The sequence below is a fragment of the Camelus bactrianus genome, chromosome 3 (genome assembly GCF_048773025.1).
Source record: "Camelus bactrianus isolate YW-2024 breed Bactrian camel chromosome 3, ASM4877302v1, whole genome shotgun sequence".
Lineage (NCBI taxonomy): Eukaryota > Metazoa > Chordata > Mammalia > Artiodactyla > Camelidae > Camelus > Camelus bactrianus.
The window spans coordinates 66,715,875-66,734,727 of record NC_133541.1 but is presented as its reverse complement, the minus strand read 5'-3'; the positions used below and the strand labels follow the sequence as shown (position 1 = coordinate 66,734,727).

At 38.2% G+C, this 18,853-nt stretch overlaps 1 protein-coding gene across 1 annotated transcript in view; it reads left to right on the top strand.

The window, feature by feature from the left end:
- The window catches only part of ELL2 (elongation factor for RNA polymerase II 2), a 70,709-nt gene that overhangs the window by 42,398 nt on the left and 9,458 nt on the right, over positions 1-18,853 (top strand). Inside the window, exons 4-9 of the mRNA XM_074360393.1 lie at positions 3,318-3,481; positions 10,124-10,383; positions 13,284-13,408; positions 13,566-13,653; positions 15,443-16,010; positions 18,782-18,848. Coding sequence (XP_074216494.1) covers positions 3,318-3,481; positions 10,124-10,383; positions 13,284-13,408; positions 13,566-13,653; positions 15,443-16,010; positions 18,782-18,848 — 1,272 coding nt within the window. The remainder of the gene's footprint in view (positions 1-3,317; positions 3,482-10,123; positions 10,384-13,283; positions 13,409-13,565; positions 13,654-15,442; positions 16,011-18,781; positions 18,849-18,853) is intronic.

Below are 18,853 nucleotides of genomic sequence, written 5' to 3'. Positions count from 1 at the left end.
GTTACATAGCTGGCTAAGTAGTGACTGGGCTGAATGAGAACTGAGTTCTCCTAACTCCCAGTCCAGTGGTATTTAGAGAATTATTTTATTATAGTGAGAAGATTTTGACATCAAATTGAACTATGTTTCACTAGGAATTTTATTAAGGAATTTAATCCCCTCTTCAAAACCAGTCTCATCACCATAGGTAATATGGTTTCTCCCTTACATCATAAGTACCCTGTGAGTTTATTTCTACCTTGCTTGTTTGAAGAAGGATTTAGGATCACTTATAAAACTACATATGATGCACCAACAGAAAAACAGTTACTGTGAGAAAATTGGCACAAATGCATTAGTATGATCCAAGTGTGATATGGATAGAAATTGAAATTTGCAGCTATAAAAACTGAAGCACCTTCAGTTCCCAGCTTGGCAAGCAAAGCTTTTTATAATCTGGCTCTACCTTTTCTATTCAATTTGATTTTTATTTTCCATGGATCTTGTCTCTCCTGCAGTTGTGCCAGTCCCTCAAGGGTGGGGGCTCTGTTTTACGCCTTTTCAGTCTTCCAGTGCTGGCTGAGCTCCATAAGTAGATGTTCAAAAAATACATATTAACTAGTCTCCTTTCTTATCTTTCTTCTTAAATCCCCTTGGTCCTCACATTTTCTCATATGTAAAGTGGAGGAAATCCCACAGTCAAAATTACCTTTCAAAAATTCCTTAAATCTACGCATTCATAGGCCTAGTGAAAATACATAATTTGGGGCATACAGCTCTGTAAGTAATGGCACACTCAAGTATAGGAAACAGTGAGGTAGGCTAAAGAAATACTGTAGGAATGTTTATAAGCATATATCAAAGTATTTAAACTTATAAAGAACTCATTTGAAAAGGGATGAGTGGAGAAATTTGGAGAGTACCTTCTTGCCCACAGGGTTTATAGCTCCATTTTGTTTCCATATAAAGATCTGTTTCTTTGGATGGTGTAAACTGTAACATCATTATCTTTGGCAATAAGTTCAGCTCATTTTCACTCTAAATTACTTAGTAAATAATAAGGGGAGATGTTGAAATTCAAACTTTCTGCTACCAGACCTTCATTCTGCAGTCTTTACTGCAGTCTTTCCTTCCTCTCCTTCATCCTCCATCCCACTTTTCCCCAGAGGGTCAGACCTCCCTCCCTCCCCACTTCCTTCCCCTCCTTTCACTGGTTTTTCAGCATTCATACATGCTCAGGTCTGCCTCGTTTAATAAAAAAAAAAAAAACCAAGCTTGCTTGCACTCACTTGTGGTCCCAAAGTCTGGTTTCAGTCCCCACCATCCCACTGAGACATGCTCCCCAAAGAGAGCCTTGACCTTCTTGCCCCTGAATCCAGTGGACGCTTATTGGTTTCTTATTTTTCTGGCCTTGTTGCCAGCATTTCACTGTGGCCAACTCTCTAATCCTTGAAGCATTCTATTCAGATGGCTTCCATGACACAGTGCTCTTGTGATTTCCCTCTATCTCTTTGTCTGTACCTTTTCAGTCTCCTGTGGTCTTCTTTTCATCTTCCTATTGATTATTTTAAATATTAGTGTTATTCACAGTCTGTTCCCTCCTGAAACTGTTCTTCACTTCTTCAGCGTCACCATGTCCAAAACTGAAATCCCTTTCTCTCTCCCAACCCTACCCTAGTGTCTTAATAAATGGCAGCTCCACACACCCAGTAACCTGGCACAGTCTTTAACTCTACCTCCAGCCCCTTATTGCTGACAAAATTCTGTCAATTCTGCCTCTTCACCATCTCTGGAATCTGTTTACTGTTCTACATTTACACTGCTCTTACCTGGTCTAAGCCATCACTTCTTGCCTGTAATCCTCAGTAGCCTTTTAACTGGTCTCCTGTTTTCAGAAGAGTGCCCCCTTCCTCCCAATCTGTTCTTCATCCAGATTGATCTTTCTACAATGTAAATGAGATATTTCCTCTCATTGTTTTCAGTCTCTTGGGATAAAGTCCAAAATCCAAAGCCCTGAGTGATGTACTTCTCATACCCTCTTTCCAGCCTCATCTCTGACTGTCCTTTCCAGGTCCCTTTGGCCAAACTGAAAACTTCCCCCCTTGCTCCCTCTGGGCCTGCACATGTTGATTATCCTTCTAGAACACTTCTGCCCTTCCCCTTGTCTAATCATCTGCTCAGGCATCACTTCCTCTAGGAAGCCTTTACCTTGCCCACAAGTCCAGGTAAAGTATCTTCCTGGGGTCCCCTGCCTCCTGGCATTTGTCACACTGCATCATAATTTCCAGTTTGCTCATCTTTGTCACCCATTAGACAGAGAGCTCCGTGAAGGAAGGACCACCCACATCTGTCAGTCCTTGTCATAGCCTGTGTACCTCACACATTGCCTGGCATGCAGTCTCTGCCCAATAAATATTTATAAGATGAAGGAACTGATTTTTAAAAAATTGTTTTTGTACTACTGACAGTTATTAGGAATTTACAAAAATTTTGTCAACCCTTATTTCTTAGCATCATAACAAAGCTACTTCTAATTAAGTTTAGAAATAGAATATCCAAGCTGTAGTGACATTTTCATTACTTCTATGTTCTAGTCTGTTTTAAGGCCATAGTCATTTCTTTTTAAAATACTAGTGTAACTGTTACGATGATCCCCTAATATTAGCATAATACTCTGAATACAAAACTGTCTTCCTGGCCAGTGTTAGTATTCATGATTGTTTAAATAAAAGGTTTTTTAAAAATATTTCTGCAAAAATCTATTGCCCAATATTTTTTCAATATTTGCTATATCAGCAGATCATCTTATATTTAACAAAATGGTAAATATAAAGTTATCAATGTTTAGGCTCTTTGGGCTAATAACAATAAATTAAACTATGATTGGTGGGTTTTTTATCCTTAAAATTAATATCCTATTAAAAATAAAAAGCATTATGGTGGGTCTATTCCATCTAGTCAGTTCTAAAGTATGCATATTATGGTTCCACTAAAAGTTAACTTCGAACATTTCTCACACCAATGGTAGACAGTTCTTTTCAAAATGAAAGTAGAACTACAGTGTCCATCAAGACTCTGGTCTTTGAAGACTCCAAATACTGATTTTTCAAAATTTTATGGATTTGGTCTCTGAGAGTTTATTTCACCCATTCTATCCAGAATAGGGAGGGGGGGTGTGATATGAGATGAAGAAGAGAAACTTAAAATTTTTTAAATACATTTTTAAATGACTAACGTGAGTTATCTTAAATTGCAAAGCTATTAAGGCTGCTGCTCTCTCTTGCCTTTATTGTACAAAATGAGGGACATCCCTAACAAGCCACCGTCTTACTTGACAGCTCTGGAGCCTCCCAGCTCAATTGCCTGGGATTTATACAAGATAAAATTACAGTGTGTGCAACAAATGACTCGTATCAGATGACACGAGAAAGAATGACCCAGGCAGAGGAGGAATCCCGCAACCGAAGCACAAAAGTTATCAAACCTGGTGGACCATATGTAGGTTTGTATAGATATCTTTTTCCTTCTCGCTGATTGATTGGAATAATTCAAGATCACTATAGGTAAATATTGGCAATATTAACTTAATGAAAACACAGAAATTAGTTTTCAGAACATTTTGAAAAACGTGGTCAAAAGTCGTTTGTTCTCTTCATACTGCTGGTAAATGGTACACATTGAAAAGTTTTGCTTTTTTCATAAATCCTGAATCCTCTGTTGACTATTTGTTATTACTTTATAATACTAGAATCTAGTCGAGTTACTTTACTATGTGAGATTGTAATGGTGGTATCCTTGTGTTTTCTTTGTCACTGGATGATGTAATTTCAGTGGTGGACAGTATGGTTCTTACTTTACACTTCTGTAGAGTTATTTTTATAGATAAAATCTGTTAGTAGAATTTAAGAGTTTTCAGTCAGTAGAATTTCAAAGGATCTTTGTACAACAAGGAATTTTTATTGCAAAAGTATAAAATGTGCCTATTGCAAAGCATTAGGGTGATGCTTCTTTGGTACCTCAATTGTGATGTCATTCCTCATCTATCCATTAATTAAGAGCCTGCCCCACCCCATCATCTTCATCATCAGCTCACTCAAATATCCATCAGATGGAAGGGAGGTAAGACCAGACCAGCAGGATGAGTCTGTCCTTTATGAGCAGTGACCCTGATGACTTTAGAGTTAATTCACAGTGACTATTAACAATAATATAGAGAACTATCAAGAGTGAGGATGAGCTCTTTGAGGCCTTGGTCAGTTGATAACACTGGTCACTGGATAGTAAGTGATGAAAGGATATTATTTTGAAAACGTAAATGCTCACAAAAACAGTCTCTTAAATTACCAGTCCCTTAATCAACATCTTTCCATGGTTTGGTATAATTCTACTTCTGTATTTTCCCATTGCTGATCCAGCTACAATACACTCAGCCTTGAGAAGCTCCACTAGTATCTTTAATAAGTATTTCTTTGGAACAGAGCCAGTGCCCCTGGGACTTGGTGCTTAGCTTAGATACATTTAGTTTGGTTTAACAACAATTCATAGTTTCCCCAGGTATCTATACCCACCGGGCCTAGTTCCCTGCCCAGTAAGTTAACCAGCAATGAGAGTTTTCATCTTCTCTTTCCTACTGAATGAGGTAACAACTTCCAACCTCCTTACTTCTTTCTTCTCACAAGTAACTTAGTTAACTTTAGTAGGCTAAATCTCAGATTGTTTTTAAAATGTGCAAGATCTGTGAACTTAAATTTAAGTTGAAGCTATGAATTTGCTGTCCCTGTTGCTTTGAGATTGTTTTTTTTTTAATCTGCCCAATATCATCAATTTATAAACACTGAGACAAATTGGTGTGTTTAACAAAGGATAGAAGACTCAAGCCATCAAAATGATGATTTCCTTCTCCCAGTATAACTAGCTGGAAACCACCACCTTGATTTATTCCAAAGCTTGAAAATCAGCAATGATCACTGTACTTTTCTATTGAAAGATCCTTGGATGTCCCCTACGTTCATGTGTTTTTGTTTGTTTTGATAAGTTCAGTACAGTTCATTCGCAGTTTACACAACAGACTTTTCACCACCCAGAATCACACAGGCCATACACACTAATTGAACAGGAATTTTAGAACTTGCAGAATTTCTTACAGGGACTACAAATAACTTACATACATTTTTGAGAGTGACCACATAAAATCTGAGGCTACCTAATTTTAAATCTGAACCAGATCACATCTACGCACATGTATGTTCCCCCCCCCCCCAGCCCTCCCTGCAGTGATCCCTGCCAGCCAGGTGCTCTGTTTAGCCTTCTCCTCGGTGCTATGTCCTCAGTGCCCTGGGCTATTCACCATCACAGCACAGTGTTCTTCTCTGGTCTTAAATCTTGTCATTAACCTCCTCAGCCTTTTATTCTCTAGGTCAAATAACCCCAGCTCCTTTCAACTTTTCTTAATATGGCCTGTATCCTAACCCTTTAATTACTTTTATTGCTCTCCTCTGGACTGCCTCCAGTTCTTCACCTGGGGATTCAAAACTGCACATGCTACTCTTAAGAAAAGTCTGATCAATTCTGAATACAGTAGAGCAAAAGACCGGTATCCTCATTGGCTTTTCTGGTGTTTGTTTCTCATTTTTTACTTTTCTTTGTTTACTCTCTTTGTTATTCTTCTTTGTTGGCAGGTTTTGATCTTCTTCTTTTAACTTCATCCACTTCCAGACCTTTACCATGTTTCTTTCCTTCCAGGCCATTCAGTTTTTACCCTCCAGCCTTTTTTAGTATCTCCAATACTAATATTATTCAGCACTTATTGAGTGCTTGCTATGCACAAGGCACTGGTTAGCACTTTACATGTAGTTACTCATCTAAATCTACCAATCGCCCTATGCGGTAGGTTACGATTACATCTCCATTTTGCCATGTCAAGTTATTGGTATTAGCCAATAGCAAACGATATGAGCTTGGTCTCATTAACAAGTTATGTTTTTTTCATAAGATAATAGGAGATACATCTTTAGTTCATAATGGAATATATCATACAAAATGATACCAAAAGCTCACTTCTGCCAGCTTAGAATCCCCTGTAGAACGAGATTTCTTTTAATAGTGTCAGCCCGGATGAAGGACAAATAAGAATAACGCTGGTCTCACTGCAGGGCTGTTGTGACATCATGACCGGCCTCTGACAGTTGAATTAGGGCACAAGCCCAGTTTAAGTGGAGGAAAATTGTACTCCTAGGGGTCAGCTGGCCCAGGCACCCAGGAATATGAGCTTCTGTGACTTTCTGGTGGGCTGGGGAAAAAAGCCTACTTTGCCTGGAGAAGAGTAGGAGAAGCTTTAACCTAGAACACATTGTTATTATTTCTTCAGTAATATTTCCACTTCCGGTCATGCCATTTGTATCAATGATGAGCACTGTTGAGTTGTTACAAGCTTTTCCCTTTGTTTAAAAAAAAAAAAAAAACTACTTACCACTTCTAGTTTACCAGTATCTGAGGTCTATTCACTGACTCCTATGTAAATTCTGGAAATTTACTGAATTGTAAATTTGTAAACATGCTAGTATTTATTTAGGTATATAAAATAACCCAACCAACCTAATTTCTAGGATCATTTTTCCAATATTCCCAACTTGTGCCCTTATCCTCCTTATTTTTGATGAGTTGGTACATGTTTGAGTGACCTTGGACAAATCACTTAACATCTGGAGACCTTAATTCTCTCAAATATTAAATAAGGGGTTTTTGAACGTAGATAACATCTAAGGTCCTTTGTAGTAACATTCGGTAACATTCTGTGACTGTTGTGTGTATATGTTTTGCTAGTAAACCTTTTGAAGAAATGATGACAAGCAAATGCTAAATAGTAGAGATGGATTCCATTGCAGTGGATTATATTAAACCCCGACAGAGTCACAGTATCATCAAGGTCTTGCCAGTGTTTTTCAGACCTCAGGTCAGTGTTGCCAGGGTTTCTGGTTAGGTTCCACAGAACAGAAAAACAGTTGCAGAAGACGGCTATGGTCCCCATTCACTTTCTGACAGTCTGTTTTAACACCTTCCTCTCAGATTGTTTGCTCAGTCATTAGACAGAGGGATAAGTACTTTTACCGTCTCATATTAAATGGAGAAGCTAGAAGTGGACTCCTTGTTATGAAACAATGGTTCAGATATGGTCCCAGATTACCCAAGCCTGTCGGACCCGCTGCTGCTGTTTATATAAGGAGCCCAGGGAATTGATTAGCAGTTGGGTCTGGGAAGAGAATTAAGTTCTCCCACAGGCTTTATTAAAAGAGCTTTTCTGAGGCAAATGTAAAAAATAAAAATAAAGCCTTTCTTCTGCCCACTTTGAACCTGAAATTTTGATGTGCTACGTTTTGTTTGTGTTTGTTTGGTTTTGGTTTTAGCACCTCAATCTGTAACTACTTATATAGCACTGATATTTTCTTCACTTACAGCCTTTCTTACCTTAAACCAGAGGACTCCTTCCTGGTTGAATAGGCACAAATTGATGGAGAGACAGGGAGAAAGCGACCTTTGTGTAAAACTCCGTGGCCCAGTGTGGCTGGATTGTTCTTTCATGATTTGAAAGAAATGGGTTACCCCATGACTGGCTGTTAAAAATGAGGTAAAGGTGAAGTGAGTGTTTTGAGGGTGGGAGATTTTATGGACTGATGACAGCCTAGCATCAGGCCTCAGATGAGACTCCAGTGCTGTCATGTCGTTGACCAGATTCTAATCTCTTGTCAAACACCACACTTTTTAGACCCCTCTTAAAGGCTAAGTGAACCTCCCTTATTTGTCTGCCCTATGTCTACTTCAGGGAAAGGTGAGGGTAAACTCTGGAGACCTTGAGGATCAGAGGTCAGTTAGATTACCGAAGAGGTAGGGTAGCCTGGAACACAGAGGTAGTACTGTTTTCATTTTTATTGCCTTCCTTGCTCATCTGAATTCATTCTAAGTGACCAGTCATGGTGTGTGAACTTAGCTAAGAAAATTCCCTGCCCATCCCCCTCCTCAGAGAAGGGTGTAGGGGAGGGCTCCACAGTCACCTTGGTTTGGGGAGTAGAAGTCAAACAGGTTTCAAAGGGGAGGGGACTGTGGAATTTATAGCATGTGCTAAACTTTTGTGACTCTAACCCTATTCTTTCCACAAATTCCTATTAAAATTTCAAGGAATAGTACTGCTTGCTAACACTATTGCAACTGAGAAGTGGTAGGTTGGAAGGTTTTCATTTGCCATGTTAAAAATTTCAATGTGTCTTCAGACTCTGGCAGGCTGGTGATAGGGGAAAATACAGGATAAGCCACCTTAATTCTGTTCCTCAGCTGTCTGCTTGTTCTTTTCCTGTCATTCACTTGCTAGTCATTTCACTTTGTGAGTCATCAAAATCTGATTTGAGGTCTGCTGATAGACAAAGCAGCCACAGCCCTGCCTACAGGAAGCTTGTAGCTTAACATGAAGTGACGGCAGACATTAGGCATTTGTTCATAAAAACCTTTCCAACAAAGAAGTACAAGTAAGAAAACTTGGGTATTAATCACAGAATCTTCCAAAATGCTAAGTGAGTGCTTTGCCATTTGAGCTTAGCCCATTGAAAGCCTCAGTTTTCTCATCTGTGAAATGGGACCAATGCCTCCCTCATCAGGTTACTGTGAGACTTAACATGTGGAAAGCACTTGACATAGTGCCTCACATAATTGGTACATGACAAACAGTTCTCTGCCCATCTGACATTGATCTATCCATCGCTAAATGAAGAACATACAGAAACCAGGTCTAAAACAGCCTCCCAAACTCTAATTGTATCTTAAGTTAATAGGTTTTCTTGGCACCAGGCAGTGACCTTTGAATGTTGAGTTCCTTTGTTGTGCAGTATTTTGGTTTGATATTTACAATTGGTTATGTAAGCAGCCCCTCTGGCCAGGCCTTGGAGCCCAACGTGAACAAAACTACCATTCAGTAAAGCTGTTCCCCATTAAGCTGTTTTCACCCAAAACCGCAGCACCTAAGAGACTGCTCTTACTTATCCACTGTTTCCAGTTGCTAGTCTTGTCCCTAATGCAGTCGCTCCACATTGTGTATCATGACCAGTTCTTCCCCCTCTATAACCAGTGGTCATAGAGTTGGAGGCTTTGGTAGTGAGTTATGAAATTTCACCTCAGAAATTATAAAGTGAGGGTCTTAGACAGTTTCATTCTGTTTCTTCAGTAAGGAATGATTACCAGGTGTTGTCAGTGACAAGCCATGTCCTGATAGTGTCACACGTCCACATAGTATCCAGGTCACTACAGCCCACGGTATTTTCTACAAATAGCCACTTGCCAAACACTTGTCATTGTGAAGTTTAAGTGGAAAGTAGGTTAATTATATGAATGGCACTGGCCTGTGCAGGAATGGTGTGGAGACCTCCTTTTACCACTTTCCATTCCTCTTAACTCACCAGTGTAGTCTCAGCACCACAGAGGGGAGACCTGCTTGTGTAGCCCTCTGAGTCTGTGTTGCTGGTTGATTAGTTTTGTTTGTTTTACTTTTTGACTCCTAAAATTTGTTATGGTCTGTTAAAAAGGAGTATCACTTGTGGATGCCCTGGTGAACTGACCCCAAATTATGCCTGACTCCCCTGTTTGTGGCTTCTGAATCTGTGAAATTAAGATAATGCCTGAGCTCAGCCTGGAATGTGTCCTTAGTGAGATAGGTATTTCTCACATTTTACATGTTCCTTCATTCATGTCTGCCAAAGAAATGACATATAATATGTAGATTTAAGTTCTGCAAATAGCTCAGGTAAGCATGGAAATTACTTTATTTCTATTTAATGTCAAGTACCTACAACCTTCAAATTTCCAGTCTGTTATTATGGTATGGGTCACTCATTATTATCCATTTATAGCTAAGTGGCCAGAATATTTCTAAAATACATGTTTATTCCAATAAATGATTCCATCAAAAACTCCAAATCCATATTTTAGGTCATTTATTCAGAATGCTTTCTGTTTGCATATTTTTTCAAAGTAAAAACTGAAATATGAAGTCTTTACTCCCTCTAGAAATAAAGAGGTACCTAAATCAGAGTTGTGGAAATTGAGATGTATATTATTATATTATTACCCGCAAATGTGTAAGTGTCATTTCTACTGGACTTAGGGAAAAGAGTACAAATTCGGAAAGCACCTCAAGCTGTTTCAGATGCAGTGCCTGAAAGAAAAAGGTCAACCCCCATGAACCCTGCAAATACGATTCGAAAGATACACAACAGCAGCAGCGTTTCCCAGCGGCCATATCGGGACAGGGTAATCCACTTACTGGCGCTGAAGGCCTACAAGAAACCTGAGCTGCTGGCTCGACTGCAGAAAGATGGTGTCAATCAGAAAGACAAGAACTCCCTCGGAGCAATTCTGCAACAGGTGAGGACAGCTGGGGACAGCTCCTTCCACTCACCTTCTTGTTGGGAAGTTTATTTAAGAAGGCTTGTTGTTGTTTTCATCATTAGTGAGGTAGAGTAATTTCAGAATTATTTTGATCAATGGCATATGAAATATACCTCCTGATTATTAAATCTCTTGTCTTAAACATTTAATTAAACAATAACTGAAATGTGGGTATTTATGCCAGGTTTTATAAGTTAGAGGCTTCTTAATTATTAATTTAAAAAGCTTTGAGTCATTGTCTTCAAACAAATTTTGCCCTGAAATTCTATGAGAAGAATAAACAAGTCTTGAATCACCTAAACTATTGTCATAATTTTTATTGGTTTATGTAGATGAAGCTATACAATTTTTTTTTTTTAATCACCCTTTGGTTGGTGTTGGCTAGAATGTCTTTACCTACTGAATACCTACTGAATGTGTCTTGCCCTGCTTGCTCTTTTTGCCTGTAATACTCCGCCTTTGGGTATGCTGAAATCAATCACCTGTCTTCATTAAAGAATATGAAGGTGAAAACTATTAGCTCTGGTCAGTTACCTTATAATCACAAGCTTAAATATAAAGTTAAAGTCAACAGTTCACCAGACTGTGGCTTCCTATATTTTTCAGACTGACTTTGGGTCATAAATATTGATTAGCATTCAAATCCACCTGCTTTAGTCTACTTTGTCTATTTTTTTTCTAAAGCAGTAATATTTCCAAAGTTGTTCTTAAATTTCATCATTTAAAAAAAACCCTGCAGGTTTTCATCTATTATTCAAATAATAATACTTTTAAGTCTGTTTTTTCATTTATTTTCTCTTATATTCAAAACATGATACCAACTGTCATGAAAGAGTAAAAGTGTAATCTCCATTTCTGGGTTAGCCTATCCTCAAGATTATCTTGGGCGATCTCAAGGATGTTATTAATCATTCGAGCACTTTTTGAAAACACTTAATTTAAATCCATATGTTACATAACAGTTTTAAGAGCTCAAGAGACAGGATGAAAGAATGGATGAGGATGAGGGTGTGGGTGTGTGTGTTCAATTTTTTACTTAGGGAAAGGGGGCAGTTCAGGTCACTAAATATTTGGTGAATGAATCTTCAGAAAGGTTGTAAATTACCTCCTAGGTTAGAGGATAAGAAGGCAAAATGATGGCCGTACACACAGAGGCTACTACTGACATATGTCAGTGGTTACAGGAGTGAGTGTATGAATATAGACAGAATTTTAAAGTGTTAGGTATACTTAATTCCTGAGCAAGTAGGACATGAATGTCATTACTGTTGATTATTTGGTAGAATCTAGAGCATAGTCTCACCCTAGCTGCCTATTAGAATACCTTAGGGAGCTTTTTAAAAATGCCAGTTCCTGGTCTTCACTCTAGATCAAGTAAATGGAGCAACTGAATGGATATTGAGCCTTTGACTGATGGAGAGGGATGGAAAAGGGACAAGTATAAGGGGATGGGGGTGAGAATCAGGAATCCTGCCTTACATACATTCTGTTTGGAAAATGTCTATTAGACATATCCAAATGGAGATGGATATTCAGTAGGTAGTTACATATAAGAGTCTGGTGTTCAGAGGACATTTGGAGCTGGAATTGTAAATTAAGAGCTAGCAAAATACCAATTGGATATTGAAAACCTTAAAGCTGAGTGAAATACTCTTAGGAGGAAATGTGGATAATGAAGAAAACAAGGCAGAAGACAGGTCCTAAGCACTCCAGCATAGAAAGGAGTGAGCAGAGGAGACTTGAGAAAAAAGGCCCTGAGGGAGGAGGCGGAAACAAGAAGATTCCACTACAGAAGTCTAGAGAAGGGTTAGGATGTTGTCAGTATGTGTGGTGCTGGGGATAATAGGAAGTCTTGAAGATTGTATTTATTCCACTTTGAGAAATCCAGCTATATCTCATGTTAATTTATTTTCAAATTTGAATTTTAACATAAGCCTATCATTTTATACTTAAATCAACTTTAATGTTAGTATTCAGCTTAGCTATGAGAAAAGCATGAACTACTATAATATATTTGATAGTACTTTTAAAAGACACAGAAATAAGTGAAGTTATTTAAAAAAAAAAAAAAAGACCATTGCAGTGGGAAATGACCAGAAGAATATCTTTCTGCCAGACTCTTGGTCTGGCCCCTGAATCTGTACATTTGTGTTGTTAATGGAGCCTAGGTCTTCTAAAAGAATTATAGTTAAGGGATAAGAAAAGATTACACTTGGAAATAAACTGGCTGACTAATCATAGTAATTTGGGGGTTATTTTGGTTTATATTTATATTTATTGGTTTTGAGGCATTTTGAAGACTTTGAAAAAGTGGTTCTTCAGGAGAAAGACAGCTTTTAGGTGCAAACTTTAGCAAGTCAAGAAAATGACAGACAAGGTTATCAGAAATGACACTATTTATGGAGATAATTTCTGGAAATTACTGAAGGGAAAGTTTGTAAACTAACGTATGGGCACTATTTGGTTTCTGCTTAATGCAAGTGATCAAGGACTTGTACTGTGACTCAAAAGTAATGGAGTCAATTGCCAGAAATAAATAATGAAGTTGTTAACAAAACTATTTAGATTCCTTTAACTAGAAAAAAAGAATTGATTTAAAAAATCTTCCTCTACTTTTTACATAATGTAGGGTTACTCTTTGACAAATGCAGTGGCCATCCAGGGGGAAGATTTTTTTTTAACTATTTATATAAGGTTTTATTTAACTCCCCAAGTGAAGTCATATAAGCTTTTATTGAGATCTGGTATATGCAAAACTAGCGGTCCCTTTGGGACCAATTGGTATAGTTATTTTCAGTATAAATCCAAAAGGTTTCCTGTTTTAGGTTAGGAAATAGCAAAAAGATCTAATGCTTTGTTTTCACACTATTTACCAGGTAGCCAATCTGAATCCTAAGGACCTCTCATATACCTTAAAGGATTATGTTTTTAAAGAGCTTCAAAGAGACTGGCCTGGATACAATGAAATAGACAGACGGTCATTAGAATCAGTGCTCTCGAGGTAAGTTCTTTTTTTTTTTCCTTCAAAAAATTATGCAAATAATTTTTTAGTCACTGTTATTTTAGTGTTGAGATAGGAAAAAAGAAGCAAGGGTAAGCTTTCTATCATGAACGTTCGAAAATTGTCTCCCTAACTGGAATATGTGTGTCATTTACAGAAAACTAAATCCATCTCAGAATGCTGCCAGCACCAGCCGTTCAGAATCTCCTGTATGTTCTAGTAGAGACACTGCATCTTCTCCTCAGGTAGTTCATAAAATTATCTAAAGCATAATGGACTTAAGTGGCCACTTTGTTTAGATTGTCTGATTCATACAGGAGAGAAATGAGGCCCAGAAAAACTCCACAGCTTCCCTACCCAAAGTCACGTAGGTAGTTCATGACAGAGCTCACTCTAGAATACAGGCCCCAGCTCCCAGTCCAGAACTCTTTTCCACTACATAGCACTGCTTGTCAAAGTACTTCATGTCTACCTGGCTTTGCAATTCTTAAAGTTTACATTTTGTTGCAAGATTATCTACTTTTCCATTACACTAACTAGAAGATGTACCCAGTCCCATATCCAGTCTTAGATCATATAGAAAATTGAAGATACTTAAATTTATCTGAAGCACGTTCCAGAAAAATATTCTTAGGGAAAAATGTTTTTAAAATAAGCAAATAAAAAATTCTGCCATTTTCATGTATGCTTTCTTAAAGCACTTTTTGATTAGACCCAAGCAGAATATTCCAGTTAAACTCCATTCCAGCATAGAGTTCCCCCAAAGAGATTCCGTTTGAAAAAGGTGGAGAGATCCTGGGCAGTCTAAGAGTTCAAGCCCACCTGGTTCTCAGACAACCTTGACTTCTCTCAGGTCTTTGGGACTGGCAGGGAGGCAGATCTCTCTATCCCAGGACTGCCGACAGAGTGCTCCTCTCTCTGGACCCCCTCCCAAGGCTTAGGGAGATGGGACAGATGTGTGGAGAACAGTAAGCATGCCCTGGGCAAAAGGCTATTCACATGTCAGAAAATGTTAGAAACCTATTGTGAGGAACAGAGGAGGAACAAAATAAAAGCAGCTCTGTCCTTGCATGTATGTTGTCTGTAGAAGCCTCAAATGCCAACTACTATAAAGCTGCTTATACTCTGATCTAATTATATACTGGGTGTGAGATCAATGGTGCTGAATTGAACACAGAATAAATTAATGTGATGATTAACTATTAGTCTCTTCCAAGCTGAAGTTTAAGCCACAGTATTACATTGGATGTATGCTTTGTACTTTTCAACTATCTGAATTTACTTTTTAATTTAAATAGTTATTGTTGTTGCTGGATTGGGCCAATATTAGCATAGTTTTTAAAATTTTTTGAAATGGTAATTCCACATCATTTTTATGGACCAGTTATTAAGACTTATCTTCCAATCCAGCAAAGAGATATATTTAAGGAGGAAGAAATTGGATAGTATTTCAGCATTGATAGACATACATAGAGCAATTATTCCGAAGATGATGGTTGTTCTTATCTTAACACAGGTGACATAACAAATGACAGCCAAAATATTTGTAACTGGAGCGTCCTAAAACATTAGAAGACATCAAAGAAGTGTAGACTTATTGCCCTTTACCTACCCTTGTTGGTTCTGACAACCGACAATGGTAGAAACTGCTCCCTCATCTCACTGAATATAGCTAGGTCAGCTCTGGCCAGCAGAGGAAGGAGGCCACCTCTATTTAATACACTCCTGAGTAGTATAATCCACATAAATTGGGCTAGTCTCTCAAGTCTCTTAGGGTGGGGCTGTATTATCTGAAAGTGTTAAGTACTCCAAGAAACATATTGCCAGATTCTGCTTTTTCACCTTAGACAGGAAAACTTATTGTATATTGTTTGTGCTTAAGCTTAGAGAATGGTTAACACAACACTGATGATGAATTTAAATTGGTTATAAATTTAAGTATGAATAAAATTGTTCATATAGTAACGAGTAACACATATATTGAATTTTAGTGCAAACTGGCTCATTTTTTTTCCCTGTTTATTCCCCCACCAGAAACGGCTTTTAGATTCAGATTTCATTGATCCTTTAATGAATAAAAAAGCTCGAATATCTCACCTGACAAGTAGAGTGCCGCCAACATTAAATGGTCATTTGAATCCCACCAATGAAAAATCTGCTGCAGGCCTCCTGCCGCCCCCTGCAGCTGCTGCCATCCCTACCCCTCCGCCGCTGCCTTCAACCCACCTGCCTGTCTCCAATCCACCTCAGACTGTAAACTCTAACTCCAACTCCCCTAGCACTCCAGAAGGCCGGGGGACTCAAGACCTACCTGTTGACAGTTTTAGTCAAAACGGTAGTATCTATGAGGACCAGCAAGACAAATATACCTCTAGGACTTCTCTGGAAACCTTACCCCCTGGTTCAGTTCTACTAAAGTGTCCAAAGCCTATGGAAGAAAACCATTTGTCTCACAAAAAGTCCAAGAAGAAGTCTAAAAAACACAAGGAAAAGGACCAAATAAAAAAGCATGACACTGAGATGATTGAGGAAAAGGAGGAGGACCTTAAAAGAGAAGAGGAAATTGCCAAGCTGAACAACTCCAGTCCAGATTCCAATGAAGGTATTTTACATTTGTAAAAACCGACTACATGGATTAAATGAACAGGAAAGGGGGACTGTCATGAGTGTGAGATTATGCTGTTTATAATTAATAATGCTTCATCAAATGACCATCCATTTAGTTATTAATCTTAGTATGGTGCTATTGAGCAGTTCTTTTTCTTGCAGTTTACAGCAGTTATTTTCTGTCTCTTTTTAGCCAACTATTAAACTTGATTTCTATATTTGTTAATAAAATGGTGACATTTGAAAATGACCCTGTCATCCTCCAGAGACCCCCTCTTAGAAGATGGACTTTGTTGCTCTTTTCAGAGCTGTCGCAGTATTGTGCAGCCTCAACATGACCTATTATATGCCATTCTTGAACTGATTTAACCAGACATACAACTAGCAATAAAAATATTCATTTCCTTCTATGCCAAAGAAACAGGGTCAGTCCTGCTTTAATTAATAATAGCACAGGGGAAATGTCAAATTCTTTACAAAACAAGGAAGGTAAAATTACATATGCATATCCAAAACATCATCTTCATTCAATGTGAAAGCAATTTGTCTTGTGCAAGGCTGTTGGTGATTAACTCGGTAGATCTTAGAAAATTTTTTTTTCCAATTTTGAGAACACCGTTTTGGTAAACATCAATTGTTTTTAATACATTTAACCATTTCAAGCTTTTGGAAGCTTTAAAAGTCAAATATCTGGAGACCAAAAGAACCACAAAATAATGCTTTACCTCTAAAGAAAAACTAAACAGTACAAGACTGCTTACTTGAAGTGTAGTGATCTTTAAAACCTAGTGACACAATTAGCTTTTTTTTAGATAGTCTTCTAAAACTTAATATCATGCATACCAGCATATAGAAGATCCTAGCCCATCATTTAGCATTGCTTCTAGTTTTAAACATAGCATAACTATGGCAGAATTCCCCAGGAAAACACAAATTTAGAAAAGGTACTTTAATGATTAGAGTTGAAGGAGTGTTATCTTTCTGTAATTTGCCCATAATACTGAAAGTCTGTAATCCTTAGATTTAACTGACCATTTTTGCCATAGGAGAGCAGCTTTGATTATTGAATAGTATAATGCAGTGCCTTTATTGACCTAGACTGAGTGTATTGTGTGTCAAAGCATATCTGTTAAAATATTTAGGTCAGTATGGTAGCATATAGTGGCCCAAGAGGTAGGTGTAAGCTTTTAACCACCAACACTAGCGTACTTGAATTTGCCAGATCAGAAAAAGGCAAGAGTTAATAAAACCTCATGTTCAGAGTGAGTAAGCCAGGTTCCTAGGTATGCCCCGCTCTCCACATTTCAAACCGTCAGATGGTAATCCTGAGTCAGAAGCTAGTTAGTGCTGGGAGGACTTCATCTCAAAATGCTGAGACCTATAGCACAGTTTGAGTTTTCTCAGAGTTAGAATCCTAGAGAAGCAGACCCAGTCTCTGAATCCTTCACTGAGGGTGTAGTACCTTTCTCAGCCAATTGAGAGTATCACAAACTGAGAATAGATTCAGACCCATATCTGCTGCGTCTGTTGGAATTTATCTGGTGTCTGTGGCAAAGGAGAAGCCAGGTGACATGCACTTGACCTGACATCTTTTCCTTTAAGACTCAGGCTACTGTAAAAACAAACTTTTACCGAAACCTGAATTAATGTCTGTTTCTTTCTTTCTTTCTTTCTTTCTTTCTTTCTTTCTTTCTTCCCTTCCCTTCCCTCCCCTCCCCTTCCCTTCCCTTCTTCCCTTCCCTTCCCTTCCCTTCCCTTCCCTTCCCTTCCCCTTCCCCTCCCCTTCCCTTTCCTTCCCCTTTCCTTTCTTTCTCTCTTTCTCTCTCTCTCTTTCTCTCTCTCTCTCTCTCTCTCACACACACACACACAGCCCGCAGAGTCTGCATAATTTGTTTAGTGTGCTTTGTCCTTTAAAATATTAAACCAAGAAATCGTTAAATGCTTACTCTTGTTTTATATTGAACATGTGTGTTTTGCCAGCAGGTAGAGTTAGGATTTGAATTATTAGTTTAATTCTACTTTGAATGAAAAAAAAAATTACCCTAATTAAAAAGTCTAACATACCCTCTGGAAATGGTATGTTCAAACAAATGGAATACTGAGGGATTTTACACACTTCCACAGTGTAGTCCTGAGTGACTGGTCCTTTATTTATTTATCTATTTATTCTGTCCCCTTAAAAACAAATCTGTATAGTATTATGAGGGTTAGAGATTAGAGTAGAAATTGGGGTCCACTAATATCTTATTTTAAATTACTTTAAACTAATGGGGAAACTTCCTGCTTAATCCACTGTCTGCATACGAAAAGAATAGCAGTAAAAATACAGTGATCGAAGCAGTCTGCTACCTGACTTCATTATCTCATCTGCCTTGTTTGAATCCTATGAAAAGTAGATATTGATGTAAAATTTGTATCTCCCATTGTCTGGCTGCATCTGCCACCACAATCTTTGAATTGCTGGGCAGATGCCACAACTGTTGTTGAAAGAATAGAAGGTTGACCTTGGGTTAAGATGGAATTCCTTTATTGTGCAGACACTGCAGTAGCCAGGGTGCTTTCAATGCCTGGCGTCGGTTCTGCTGGCGCTGGTCATAGGGCCTCTATTGTTCGTGTTCAATTGTATTCCTTGCTCACTGTTGCTCATTGAGATGGAAGAATAGAATTTGAGGAAAAGTGTTCCAGATGTTTCTGATCCATTTTAGAATTATAGGCAGTTTATAACCATACTGTTTGGTGAACGCTTGAATTTTTTTTTCTTTGTAGGAGTTAAAGAGGGTTGCACTGCCTCCATGGAGCCTTCCTCAACAATTGAACTCCCAGATTATTTGATGTAAG